The 14896-nt window shown below is 40.9% G+C and overlaps 1 protein-coding gene across 5 annotated transcripts in view; it reads left to right on the top strand.

The window, feature by feature from the left end:
• Nucleotides 1-14896, top strand: part of PKHD1 (PKHD1 ciliary IPT domain containing fibrocystin/polyductin) — a 244217-nt gene that overhangs the window by 94488 nt on the left and 134833 nt on the right. For all 5 annotated transcript variants that reach the window (XR_003991946.1, XR_003991945.1, XM_030490172.2 and 2 more), the window contains exon 37: nt 2675-2887. Coding sequence is in view for 3 of the 5 variants with exons in the window: in XM_030490172.2 (XP_030346032.1) it covers nt 2675-2887 (213 nt within the window). In the remaining 2 variants the exon portion in view is untranslated. The remainder of the gene's footprint in view (nt 1-2674; nt 2888-14896) is intronic.

Here is a 14896-nt window from a genome sequence, read left to right as displayed (position 1 = left end):
AGATGATAAAGCCATGATCATGAAAAGAATCAGAAGTCGGTGTGGCCCAAGGATGTCCACCTGATCTCTTAGTCTAATGAAGAGGCAAAAGGAGGTAGCATAGTTTTTTTCTATGAAAACCAAGAGGCAGAGTGTGGGGGATAAGCTAGTTTTGCCTCTATAGACAGTATCAAAAACAATAAAGGAACATTAGAATTGGGAGGTCTGGCTTTCCAGTTTCAGAAGGAACAATGGGTTGTGGGAGAGGATGCCTTCTCCATGAATTGGAGATGATTCCTTGCAGGGCGAATCTTAAAATCTTATCACGGACTATGAATGAGGCTGAGATTTTATTTTACCTGTAAGTACTTTGACAGATAATGCTGTTTTCTACACCTTGCTGCAGTGCAGTGCAGGAGGGTACAAAGAGAACCACTGTCTGAAAGTTCATCTTGACAAGTTATGATTAGAAATACAGCAGAAATTGTGAACAGTAAGAGAAATTCGCTGTTGGAAAAGATGATAATAGAAAATGGTAGAGTTCTGTCCCTAAGTCACTTAATTGATTGTCTGCCTTTCTGGAGGGTATGCAGCAGTCAAACACAGACGACTTGGCTTCCTTCAGTTTTTCAATAGCAGGATGTGCACAGACCATCAGGTGATATGATCTAAGTGTCCCTTCAGTCTGCAAATGAATACCATTTCAAGTGTTATCTCTATTTCAGCATAGCAAGTTTTGTATTAAAAACATGTAATTTTTCTAGTTGCCTCAGATGTATCTCAGAATCACAGATATCTGCTGTGGTTTTGCATGAAACACCCTGAAATTTGTGCTGTTTTATCACAGTGTATTCGATATAATGTCTAAAAATGCTATATAGCAAGTTTAACAGAAATACACTTGTATATAAAAAAGTATGTCTGGGGAAAAATCCACTTTACACAAAGGGGAGTTTGCGAGAGGAATACCATGGTTCCCAGTAGTTATAAGAAAGAAAATGAGACATTTCTCTCTTCCAGCTATTAATCATATTCTGTAAAAATTTATGCAGAATCTACTGAAAAATGGAAAGGCAATGTTTAATGGGTAGTCCTTATTCAAATACTAGCTTTGTTATAAGCCTAAGAAATTAGAACCAAGACTAAGTTATAAGACTTTGTTATAAGACTAAGAAATCAATGAAACAATGAAAGCCTCTCAATGCAAGAATAAATAAGGAGATCAGGGTAAGCAGAATGTGTTCAGTAGGATTGGATGCAACTGTTGGGAAAGGCACAAAAGAGCTGTGCATCTCCCTTATCATGGCGAGCAGCAAGACCTCATCGAAGGTGAGCAATGATCAAGATAGTTTTTAATAGCAAAACATCCTCCCTCCCTTTTCATCTCAGTACTGAAAATTAAAGCAGAGGTCTGATCTCCCTTATCCTTCTTGCTAAGGATTGGTTGTAACTTGTGTGGAAGGAAACCCAACTGTTTGTTAGGTATAGAGGTCACCATTAAAAACTGCTAACACCAGTAGAAAGCTGGCCATGGTATCAGGTGGCACACAAAGGGAAATGTTGGGAGGGTGACAGACCCTTTGTAAAGAGGTCTGAAGTTGCCACGTTTTGAAGTATCCCCTACTAGCTCCTGGGAAGTATGGCTTGATGCAGGAAAACATATCCCATATGCAGAATGATTAGATGTCTAAGACTCCATTCTGTCCAAATACACTGTAAAGATAAAAACAGTGTCCTTCATAGGAGACAAAATATGAAAGGAGATAAAGGAGAAACCATCCTGAGATGATAGACTGAGATTGCCAGCTCATAGAGGGCAAGAACAAAGGAGTCATTTGACAGAACTGAAGAGACCGAGTCAAAACCAAGATATGGAATTGCCTTGTCATGCACTATGTACTTAGACCACAGAATTCATTGCTTTCAGAAATGATTGTGACTATGTATTAGAAAGATTTGAAAGATCAGATCTATATTATTGAAACATCTTATCCAATTATACTAATAGATGGTAAAAAGAAAATGTATATAAGGAGATGAAACGTTATGCTTTCAGGCAAAGCTAACCTCTAATTTGGGATTAAAATGAGGCTTTCATGGGATGGGGAGATCATCTCACATCCTTCTAACAGTGAGAAGTTTCTTATACTGTATTTGGAAACATCTGGTTTTGAACAGCAGCTGGAAGAGTATACAGTATTAAATCAACCGCTGATCTAAACAAGTTGCCAGTTCTGTTCCAAAGCTGTCTTTCCCTCCCCTCTCCCTGTCACAAGTAGTTTGTAATCTGAAAAGTAACATAAAAATTAAGTAGTAATATCCTTTTTCAACATTCAGAGAGTGAGTAGGTTAAAACTGGGCTTTTCCAGACATAGCTCCCTCGCACTGGAATCTGAGAGACTAGGATGGGATGTCTGCCCAGGCTGAATGGCCTTGCTCAAGTCAAGAAAGGCAGCTTGTGGTAGAACTGAAAAATGGGCTGAATTAATAATGTCTGAAAATGGCTGATAAATCCATAGGGGGAAATAACCCTAGACCAAGGTGGAAATTTTGCAGGACACAATAATATTTTACCCTTAATCTCATCATTTTATTACAAACCCATTTGTTTACCCATCTCTTCCAGGTCCTTTGACTGTGAGATAATGACTGCTGTTAGATCTATGGTTCTGTTTTGTTCTTCTGTTGTCTTCAGGTGGCAAACTCTTGTTCACTGGTCCAGGACCTGTAGAACTGCATGCTCATTACATTCTGATATCTGATGGAGGAGAGCTCCAGGTGGGATCCCCTGAGACCCCTTTCCATCACAAAGCACACATCTATCTCTATGGAAGCCTCCATTCTCCACCTTTATTTCAATATGGGGTCAAGTTCTTGGCAGTGAGGAATGGGACCCTTTCCATTCATGGTGAGTATATTTTTAATTCTCTGCAAAAGCAAAGTACAAATGAATAAAAGAAAATAAAGCACAAAATTTTTTGGAGGAAAACAAACGACCAACCAACCACACAAAAACAAGCAAGCAAGTTTGACCATGAACTTGGATTTAATTACAGTTAAGTACTTGTTGAAATCAGGTTTCTGGGCCAGAACTTCATACCCTTACATTCACCATCAGACTTCTAGTTCTGTAGTATCTTATAGAGGAAATCTCAGAGCTTTATCTCCACAAAACCTCCCATACTGGGAGGTAAGTAATTTGGAAATCTGGACCCCAAGAAGAAGATAGGTGGTATCAAATAGTTATGAAACCTGTTATGAAACAGTCTTTGAGGTGCCTAGAAGATGTTTGAATTTGTGCATGTCTGTCCATAAATGAAAGTCTCCGTCCTTGGAAACTGGGCCTTTGATCTCTGTTGTGAACAATGTGGGTTTGCTCTGCTACTAGAATGGGGTATCCTTCTCCCTTCATCTTTCTCCGTAAGAACTGGGAAGTTTGTTCCCCAAAGTAGGTATGGCTCTTGGGGTGCCCAAGATAGTGTAGTCTGCCAGGTAGGTCCTCTGGTGAGGCCAGTGCCAAGCATGCAGCACTTAGTAGCCTGCGCCAGCTGGAGTGGGGATGATACTTCTCAAAGCACCAGTGAAGTGCTGCTGGCAATGTGTTTTCCTCTCTACCTCCACCCCTCTGTGCTGTGCAGATGTCCCAATGCCAGTGGTCTTTCTCTAGCATTAGGAGCACACCTAGCATCTGTTTTTCCTGGTGGTCCACACATCTGCACATGCTCAGCACAGGTTGTATCATAGATGATACGTGCAGGCCTGTGCAGAAAAACTGTGGCAATGCGATGAAGTTCAGTCCTAGATGCTCAGCCCTCTGCTCTAGCCACTGGACCTTTCCCTTAAGGAGAAGTCCTTCAGAGTCAGAGCTCTGCATTCCTACCAAGTGGAAGAGACAAGGGATCTAAAGGACAGAAAATGGCTGTAGGTTTGCAGATGTTGTGGCATAGAAGAATTTAGTTGAAAAGCTTTTATGGAAGGCCATAAAATACAGGTATAAAATGGTCATTTGTTGGTGCAGTGATTGGATATTGAATTCAGGTCCAAACAGCATGAATCAGAATATTAGTGCAATGCACGCATGCCAAGCTTTTAACTAATGGGCTATTTTTAAAGGCAGTATGTGTCATAGAGAAGGAAAAAAAAAAGCAGCCAACATATCTGAATACTTCATCTCCCTCCCATATGTTCTTGTGTGTTAACCTTCATACTGGTAAGAGTTTGTACCCTCCAGCAGGGCTTGAACTTATACCCTCCCGGCCTTCAGGTAGAAGTGTTTCTATCTGACCATCGCTGACACATATGGCTCTCAGTCAAAAATGATGTCAGACACCAAGGGGTACAATCTGAGGACAGACAGGGAGCGAGCTGTACCACTGCGCTGTAATCCTGTCAGTTCACAGGAGCTGAGCAAGTTCAGGGGAGTTTGGCTGTGGGAAGGGAATTGGTGAACTGATGTTTTTCTGAATCGGGAGAGATCAGCGGGGCCTGGGGAAGGTGGTCCTGGATGTGGCAAGTGAGGTGGGCTGAACTACTCCTGAACACCACACTGGGTGCTTTTGACCACCTTGTCAAGATACAGCAAGGTTAAAATATTAATGCTTGCAAATGGCTTTAATAATTCCAGTAAACTGGCTTTGCAGAAGGGCAGAACATTTCTACCCCATTTCCTAGAGGAGCTCTCTGAAGAAGGGCTATTAGATCATCTAGGCTGAATTGACTGTTTCTGGCCATTGAATTTCACACACTTATCCCAGCCTTAAGTTCAGTAACTCACATTAGATTAAAGCATGCCTTGCAGAAAGGCTTGGTCTTTGAGGACGTCAAGAGAAACGGAAGCCAGCATTTTCTAAAGAAGGTTGTTCCAGGGGATTAATTTGGTTAATCATCCATGTTTTTATTTTTTTCTTTTTTTTTCAAGAAAAGTATTAAAATGTCTGATTTGAATTTGCCTGATAACAGCTTTTGCTGCTTCTCTTTCTGTGTCTTCTACTTTAAAGTATCCGTCCAGTCTTGGTTTGACCTCTGTAAATCAAGATTTTCTCCTTAAATTGTTAGCACTTCATAACAAAAGCCTTGTTTTCTTCATGCTGTTTTGTTTTCTAGCAATGGAGAAAAAGCCAGTAACATGTCCTTGCAACTGTGTCTCCTGTGCTGCTGCTTCTTTCATTTCTGAGCTTTTATCATACCGCTTGTTGACTCCATCCTCACAAGCAACCCACAGAATTATGGAGACAAACAGGGCAGAAGTACTTTTGATAGTGTTACCTTGGCAATACAATGGAGGGAAGTGAACCCAGGTTCTATGTCGGTACCCTCAAGGCATTTCTCACTGATATTTCTTACATTTTACTCAGTGTCATAATTCCCAGCAATCCTTCACGCCCAAAGAAACCAAGGAGCTGAGGTCTGCAACCCAAGCATTATCTGGATGGAGATACTTGGAGCCAACGGCAGCTTCATCCATTAGTGGAAACATCTCTTGATTTCAATTTCTTATCAATTCTTCTTCAAGAAATCCAGATTAGCTACGAAGTCACTTTTAAGCTCTGTGCACTACATACAATGTCAGCGCATGGCTGCATTTAAGGTTCATTCAAACCATGCAATCTGCAATTTAGTATTGAAGCAATAGAATCCTGCTAGAAAACAAGACCAAAAGGAGCGTGTTCTTTTTTGTACATATTGCTTACATGAAACAGAAATATGCTGTTCTGTCTCCAATTTAGTACCAGTCTGGCCTGTGGTATAGAACAGATTGTCGAGCATGACAGCCACTTTTATATTCATATGAAAGAGGCTGACATGTTCAGCAATATACATTTTTGAGATACGTGTATATACACACATATATATGTTATCTCAGGTCAAAATCATTAAATAAGCAGGTTTCCAAATTCTTAGCTGTCTTAGTGAAGACAGGACTGAGCGCATTTTAATTTCTTTTCTCTTTCAGACTGAGAAGTTTGAGGGATGCTCTGCAGCCATGGTTGAGTTCAGATTGTTTAGTAAGCGCTGTCAGTTCCTCACTTTGATATGTTAATATGACTAAGGGTTTCCCACAATTCCCTTGTGAGTGGCAGTCCTTTGCTCTGGTAGTTGTAGCAGACTGGGAAATTTCACTGTTGCCTTTGGCTTTAGCCAACTCCCCTGCCAGTCAGAGCATGCCACCCATAAACTGGCTGTCAATCACACGTCAGTTTTAAAGGGGGTTTCAGTCAGCCAGGGCAACTCGACTTTTTGACAATGTAATTATGGCTCTTGCATCCGCAGTAGGGGCCTGAGCGGGGCTGAAGCAATTTTATTGATTGTTCAGAAGGGAAATTTATCACTGTCTCCAGCTCCTTTCGTGCTTTATTCCCTGAGAAACATTCCTGACAAGCTTCAGGAGAGAAGTTTAACATGGTGGCCTTGGCTGTTCTTGCACCTTTGTCCTTCCCAGGGAAACTGGACTGGAGACACCAGCAGATGCTGAGTGGGGGGCAGGGACTGGGTGAGGAGGCAGTGTGAGAGGAGACGCTGCATCAGTAGCTGAGGGCACCTACTCTTCCCTTGTGACAGCCTGATTTCGAGGACCCAACACTATTATTACCATGGATGGAAACATTTTAAAGGCCATTTCCATTCTGCTCCATTTTTAGCAGTCCTGTGCAGATGAGCTCATTATTCTATTGTATCCCCTTGAAACAGTCTGCGCCTGTTCCCAAAAGAAAACCAGCACTTTTGCTGTGTATTTAGCTGAAACTTTGTTAGTGCCAATACTGTGATGATATGGGGCATGAATATATGATCCTGTTCCCTGCATTTTGACTAATAGCATATACTTCTCCAACTAGATGGAAGATGTTATGTTTCAGATTTAATGATGTCCTACATTCACTTTATCCAGATTGTAAAAGCTACATGGTGAAGGAAAAACAATGTCCAAATTTTGGTTTAGTACCGTACCTATTTGTAATCAGCATAATTAAAACAGAGGCATCAGCATTCTTTTCAGTCCTCTAAAGTCATGGCTAGTCGTGCTGCAACTGATGCTGACTGTGGAAGATGACATTATACAGGCAGTTCTGCTCTTCAATCCCAGACTTCTCTTCAATCCAAACAATTTTACACATTTTCAGGGTTAGCTCGGGAAAAAAGTTTTTTATCAGTTGAACCAGTTATTAATTTTAATCACTTTTAATCAATAATAAACCGCAAAATATTTGTGAGCTGTGTACTGTGCACTGTGCTCTCTGGAGCTTGTGCATTCCTCAAGAGATAAAACATTTAATCAAATGCTTTTTGCTTTTTCTCCATTAAGCAGTATTATGTATCTGTGCTGAGTTTGAGATTAAGAGATCATAGACAACATGAGAGAATTTGTTCTGCTTTACTCACATACTAAAATTAAAAACTTCACAGGAAAAAAAAAATAGTGTAGCAGAGGGATTCAAGATAAGGTGCAGAGATCTGCTGGAGATCTGTTTCTTTACCTTACTGAAATGTTCATTCATTCAATACACGTTATTTTCCGCTAACTGAAACCATTGGTCTGCACACCCTTGTCACACTGTGAGTTTAGATCATTTTTCCCTTTCTGGGGTCACTTCCACAGGTTGGTTTTCCTTAGATGCTAGTTATTCTACATGATGGTTGCATGAGGCTTTTTGCCTTCTGTGACAGCATTTTTCCTTTTGAGACCTTGACTTTAATATGATGCATTAAAGCAGATGGCTCTTGAACAGAAGGCTAAGCTGCCTTGAATCCCCTTGCGTTTACTGGGGGTGAGAAACTGCACTTAGGCACTTCCTGTGGAGTAACTAATGTACAATGACTTGTTCCTTCACTTTCTTGCTCACAAATATAAGATGACCATTAGATTTTAAAGACCTCACAGATGGGAGGAAAAAGATACCCAGAGAGGGTTCAGGGAAAGCTGCTATGTCTTTCATAGCTTGCCCTTCTTTCTAATGGAAATGCATCTATCATCTTTGATTTAAATTTAAATCAGTTGCTCTGTATTTTGGTGCTGATCTTTATGCGGAAAAAGTGTGATGTAAAGGGGGCTGAGAGCTGGGTGCTAATATGTAGGGTAGGAGAGAATGGAATAGAGTAACTAGAATATATATAGACTATAGCTAATATGTTAGCTTGTATTTCTTGACGGGGGGAAGTTTGTGGATTACTGCAAATGTGGAGGGTTTTTGTGGGACGACACAGTCTCCTCTTTCAAACCTTTGAGTATAGCACTGAAATACCCCTTCCAGTTCTGGCTTCAACTACAACTAGGAGATTGTCTGGAGGAAAAGAAGCAACCAACAAAATTGGGTGAATTTTGACCCCAGATATGAAAAAGCCTGGGAAGTTTAGCAAGCTGAGAAGCCTGCACCCAGATCTGGGTTTTCACAGGGCTGCAGGCTCAGCCAGACAGGGACCCTCTGTTTAGGCTCATCTTCACTTTCCCTGCGTGTCTCATTCTCTTTCATGGCATTCCGGGGATGTAGTGAACTGATCTTAGCATTTAAATGGCCATGCCACCCTGCGTACCTGCTCCAGCAGGCAGACATTCCCTCTCTTGTTCAGCAGCAGCACGGGAGATTAACTGGCAATAATGCAAAATGTTAACAGCTGTGTGCAGCTCGCGATGGGATGGCGCAGTAGTTGGCTGCTGTGTTGGAAGCTGTTCCCGGTGTCAGTTTAAAGAGGTTTTCCTGTGAGGCACCTTTGGTTGTGAGCTATTTTTGGGTGTGAAGCGTGGGTTTTGTGTCAGGCTTTCCGCTTCCTTTCTGGAAACATGTGACTTAACAAAGTGACTGGGTAATCTCTGATTAAAGTAAATGTTTGGGAACGCTTGCATTTATGGGACAGCACACACAGGGAAGGTACTTTGTCTGCAATGTGATGTGTCAGAAAAGAGCAACAATGAGAGTTTCCATAGACCTGTTTAACCACATAGCCATTCCCACCTTAGTAAGACACTCCTTGCTTTCTTGAGTGTGCCCTTTAAAAATATTTAGATGGAAATGCTTTCGGTGAAAATTGTAGTTTCACAATAGGGAAGTGTTCAGCAGGACTAGGTCACTTTCCAGGATATTTCCTATTAGAGAAAATAAAAGTTATTCACTTTGTCCTGTTGTTTAAATGACATCAGACATTTTTTCCCCCCACTGGGAGAAGGAAAAGGTGTTTAACTCTGCCATTTTGATTTCACCTGGACTTTCACGGTACATTATTTTTAATATTATATCTTTTTCATATCAACATTTCTACACTAGTGAAATGCAATGTTTTGCAGAATATAAATCAAAACCTTTAAGGCCCCAAAGTGCCATTAGTGAAAAAAAAGAGTGTAATGGTTCCAAAAGTAACTTTATTGTGGAATTTTTCTTCTCTCAAAGCTGTAGAAGGTTTGGTCTCATTTGAATTTGGAGTGAAATCACATCTGGCTAGTTGTGGACTTGGATTTGATCCTCCAGAACTTATAACAGGGAAGCATCACCCCTATTTTGCATGAGATGTGGAAGAAGTCAGAGAGATATTGAAGCTGTGTCTACATTGGGCCTTGGATGGGTGGGCCACCAAGCAGGTTAAAACCTGATGTTAAAAAGCTGAGCCATGACTTATCTCTGTGAATTCCCAGTGCACGAACAGAGAACTGCTGGAAAATGTGTCATGTTCTCATGCTGCAGTGGCAACCTCAGCCTAGAGCAGCACCCCAGTCCTCCGCCATAGTAGTCTGCAACACCAGAGGCTCTCCACAAAGGATCTCTGCCCAGAGCCAGCAACATAACAGTGCCAGAAATAAGCTGGCCTGTGATGGATTTGTGCATAGAACCAAGGTGAGGAGACTGAGTAGGTCCAGATTTCCTGTCTCAGTGTGTTTATTATGTAAAGCTTGTGCCTGATGCTGGGTTTGGTCCCACGCAATGGGGACACCAGACAAGCTATGGTTTGAGCCCATGCTCAAATCCAATCTAAAACACCCAGTGTGCTCCTGAGCACCCAGCGCTGGGGCTGCTGCATCTTGCCTGTGCAGTAGTCAGAAAGCTGGTAAACTCTTGGGTGTCCTAAGGGTCCTCCTATTTTACCTTGGGGCATGAATGAAAAGCTTTCTGCACTGGGTATGTTGGGAAGTAGCAGGAAAGCTGTCTGCATCTCCCCACGAACTACCCACACACAGCAGTTTGTCCTGCAGGACTGTATGGGGGTGGAAAAACATCTCCCAGATTTAGGCAGAGACATCCCTGTCTTCCTATGATGCATAGTGGGAAAAAATCCCAAACTCCTCATATTGCAAAACAAGCTAGAAATGTTGTTCAAATGCTTAGGGAATATGCCTAGGATTGGAATTAACAGACAGCAAAACTAAGCTGGAATCTTTCAAGTGCAGAGGACTGAGGGATCACAGTTCAGGCATATCTTTAAACACATATGAAAATGAAGGGAAGCATCTCTCATTCTTCCATTTCTGATTCCCTACACTTTATGTCCAGTGACTGAATTGATCACTGCAAAAGCTGAGGTAACTCTGACTTTTTTTTTTTTATGAATGTCATCATCAAATCCAAATTCATGAAAGAATTTTTCCAGGTCTTTTAATAAAGAGATCAGGCTGTAAGGTCTATTTGACAATAGAGAGCTGTAGCAGCACACCTATGTCTCCTGAGTAAAGAGGCTTTCTGGAAAAGGTTTTCTATTTCTTTTAACTTGAGGAATTTTAGATACTATTATTTTTATGGGGTTTTTTATTGACTGAAGCAGTAGCAGCAGCACAAAGTCTCTAACCTGGATTTAAAATATATTTAAAAATAAGTCTCTTTTCAGAAGTACATTTTTCCCATGGCTGTATTGTTTTTTATCACTTTTTGACATTTGGAAATTTTGGGAAAGGCCAAGCTAAGTTTGAGTAGGCAGCACAATTTGGATAAGGGAAAGGAAATAATAGGGGATTATGACAGTGGAGAGGAAGTTGGACTCCTTAGGCACTTTGACACCTGAAATGCTGCAGTAAATTGTGTTGTGTCTTATTGCTGGAGACTATAGGATGGTGGATGGTTTTTTTTTCTTTTTTTTCTTTTTTTTTTTATCATAGCTATAAGCCACTGAATTACGTTTTTAACTCTGTCTCTTGCAAAATTCTTTTATTTTTGGGGAAATGTAAACTGCTTGTTTCTTTTTGCTTTGTTCATGGAAATTGAAAGATCCTATTCTCATTTACACTAAAGATTTACAATGTAGCTGCATCAGATTGACAGATTATATGCAGTATAACTTGTATAGTCACAGTAAGTGTGTCTGCGCCCTGCAGTTCTTGTAAATTCCTTTGGTGGTAAAAAAGGATCTCATTACCTCAACTTTAAAGCACCAATAAACTGTCAAAAGGTGTAAAAGAGCTTTATAGTTTGTCAACACTACAAACAAACTGTGTGTTCATAACTAAGTTAATTAATTTGTGGTAAATAGGAGTGACAATGAGATGCAGCAGGATCCTGGCACTGTTTATCAGAGGAGAAGGGTTCAAATCGTGCTGTACCATGCCAGAAAAGGAAAAATGTTTAAAACACTTTAGTTTTTGGGAGAAAGAGCCACAGTCCCACGGCAGTCTTAGGGCTGGAACCACGCTTCCTAAAACTGAACTAGGGAGTCTAGTTTCTACCAACACACCCACGCATAAACCAGACTCTCCAGCTCTGCCTAACTCTGGATGTGGTTTGCACTAATTGCTGTCAGGCTTGGTTAGGACGTTCCCTGGGTATCTAAAGTTAGATGACAACATATGCTCCAAGAAGACTTGTTTTCAGGTCAGGGGTATCTGTTTTCCATCTAAGTAACCTGTCATCTAATGATGGAAATTCTTAGACCTCGACCATCCAAAAGATTTGAGGTGGAATTCATCTAACTGAATAAGAATGTGTGAAAGGCAAAAGTTCCTTTCAGAGCAAACTGGTGGTTAGGGAAATCATTAGTGAGATCTGAGGTTTCAAATGCCTTCTGGTTGCCACTAGAGTAAGAACACGGACATATCTATGGATGCAGACTGCAAGATGATAAATCAGACACAAAAGACTGACTATGCTCAATGTACTCCAGAGAAGGACTGTAGTATCTTGAAACAGTATGTTCTGGCAACAAACAAAGTTGGAAGATTATGGCCAATAAATCTGAAAACACTGGATAAATCAGCAGCACCACAGGACAGCCTTATGGCAGAAGCTGAGTTGTAGAATGAAAAGACCTAAAGACTCTGTAAACGTGTCACCATTGGATTGATGTGTTGTAGATTGTCCTGTTGTAGACTCCTATTAAGTCTGCCTATAGCTATCTGCATGTGCAGAGCATCTAGCATGGTGGACTTTACCTAATACAAATAATTCTGATTCTATGATTATGATTCTAAATAATAGATTACGAACTATGCACGTCCTTTGGTGACCAGCGTCAATCCAAGTTTTTCTTCTGGTGGAAGCTGGAAGCCATTTTACGGCACTGGGCAAGAGGTGATTTTTTTTCCATAAATGTACAAAGAATGGGTAAAATGAACTGTCCAATCTGAAAACAGAAGCTTTAAAGGAGATGCCTTATCTGAAGCAAAATTTTCCACGGGGATGAAGAGTGGGATCTGGAGCATCCTTTCTCAGATGAGATCAATACCACTGGTTTTTTGTTTCTCTCCCTCTCCCTCTCCTTTTCTGCTCCGGAGTGCTGAGAAGCTAACAGAAAAGCTGGACATGTGCTTAGGTTTATAAATGGGAGGAGAGGATCAGTGATCAGGGTAGCACAGGTCTGCGCGTTCCTTCAGGTCCCAAGAAACTTGTAGCTTTGTGGGGGCAGCCACTAGTTGTGGTGGCTGGGGTTTCCAAGGCTCCTTGGCCACTGAAGAGCTGCTGAGTCCCTTTAGTGTAATCCCCTTCTTGAATTAGGAGACAACTCTCCTGTGCCTGTAGTGGGACAAAAAAACCTACAACACTCAGTACAATCCATACTTTGCTCGCTGTAGACAAACTTTCTTGTAACCCTGGAGATAAGCATGCCCTGACACACCTTGCTGTGTTTGTTGAGTTTTGATGTGATTCTGAGGCATTTCTGTAAAGGTCAAATTCTCATCTCCTTTTGAACTACTTAGGACTAGGTGAAATCAGCTGGTGAAGCCATATTGTATCCTACATAGGTTTAGAAAATGTTTTGCTGCAGGTGCTATAAGAAATTTGATTTACACTATTTTTCTTCTCTACTTGATATGGAAAAGAGAATGGCATTTTACACATCAGAATTTACTTGTTCTTAATAATTTTGCCAGTCTATACAAGACTGCATCTTCACATTATGCTTTTAACAGGAACCATATACCAGGGTCCTGGTGCCAAGATGTTTCTTGTGCTACAGTTTGTGATTAATTCACTTTGGAATTTCCTTCCAAGTCCCTTGCATTTCTAGTACCTTGCAATTTGATAGCACAGTTCTGCTCTGCTCAGTATTTAAGAGTGTTTCTGTCAAGTCATTTAGCAAAATGTTCAATTTTCGCTTTGCCAGCAATAGCATTTCAAGTCTAAAGCCTCTGTCCTGTCCCTTTAACACGAAGGCACTTCTGCTTTAGATCTAAAAATGTGTGTTTTTTCCAATCTGAGCACAGTTAATTATTAAAAATGAGTTCAATAATTAAGGACTCATACAGATTCATCTGTTTTTCAGCACTTTTGAGTGTTCCTGCTTGCAGTAGTTTTTTTTTTTTCGGAAGAAATAATTTAAATATACCACAGCTATTGGTCTTTTAAACCTTCTGTTCTTAAACAAGTCATTTATTTACCTGTTGCAGAGCCAAGTCCTAATCACTGAAGGTTATTTTATGAACCCTGCATGCTTTATCTGAAATAGACTTTGTTTTCAAGGGGAAATAAGAAAGAGGGCTCTGCGCCTCCAAAGGGTGGGCCTGCAGGGACAGGGCGTTCTGTTCCAGGGAACCATTTTTAGCAGTTCATGATCTTTGTAGAGAGTCTGTTGGTTCTTTGAAGGAGAGAAGCTGGAGGAGACCTCTGGGAAATGAAGGCTGTCTCCCAGCTGGAGCTCATTCCCTCCTAAGATGTTCATCAGCATATTTCACCTCCTCATTTAAAAGCTGGGTGCATGAGTAACTCTGAAAAGTGGTGTATCCTATCCAGTCAGTCCATCCCTGATAGGTGAACAGAGACCTGAAAACTTCTTCAAGAAGCAGCAGTTTGATTAGACTGTCTGCTAGATGTTTGGCTGTTCAGTTACCTGAGTGTTAATATAAGGACCGTTTCAGACACCCTGAATGGTACCCCAAGTTATCTGTGAAGGTCTGGCAGATCTGACATGAGGCTGTAGTCAGACCAATGTCATTCTGGAAGAGCAGCTAGAGACTAATTGTACACCCAAAATGGCATGTTTAGGGGACCTGATACAAATCCACAGTGTTCAAACTAACTCAAGTCAACTGCAGACACCAGTGATATGACTGAGGGGCTAGGTGGGTGTTGTACTTTTTTTCAAGCTACCTTTGTTTAAACCTGTTTGATACTGAAGTTGGAGAACATGGGAAAATTATGTTTTCTCATCATTTAAAGTATGTGAGATGTAGGTTGCTATGCTATACATTTTCGTTTTTAAAAAAGTAAAATTTTGTGTTTATCAGCTGTATTTTTCTTTTTTGCTAGAAAGGGGAATGGGTGATTTTAAACAGCAATGGGTAATAACTGCTCAAGAAACAGTGTAGTACATTTCTGTTTGGGTGTATGATTGGCTCCCATCAAAACAGGGCTAGGAATATGTTATAGTTAAGGCAAAGAAGCCTCACTTATGGTCCCTCCTTGGTGAATTGAGAAGAAAAGTATCACTGACAAAAACCTGTGCATCCCTCCACCTGAATCATCAGGATAATAGATAAAACAAACTGTGAAATGGGAGACAAGGAGCACAGTAA

The sequence above is a fragment of the Strigops habroptila genome, chromosome 6 (genome assembly GCF_004027225.2).
Source record: "Strigops habroptila isolate Jane chromosome 6, bStrHab1.2.pri, whole genome shotgun sequence".
Classification (NCBI taxonomy): Eukaryota; Metazoa; Chordata; class Aves; order Psittaciformes; family Psittacidae; genus Strigops; species Strigops habroptila.
The sequence above is the reverse complement of the archived record's forward strand: the minus strand, read 5'-3'. Positions and strand labels throughout refer to the sequence as shown.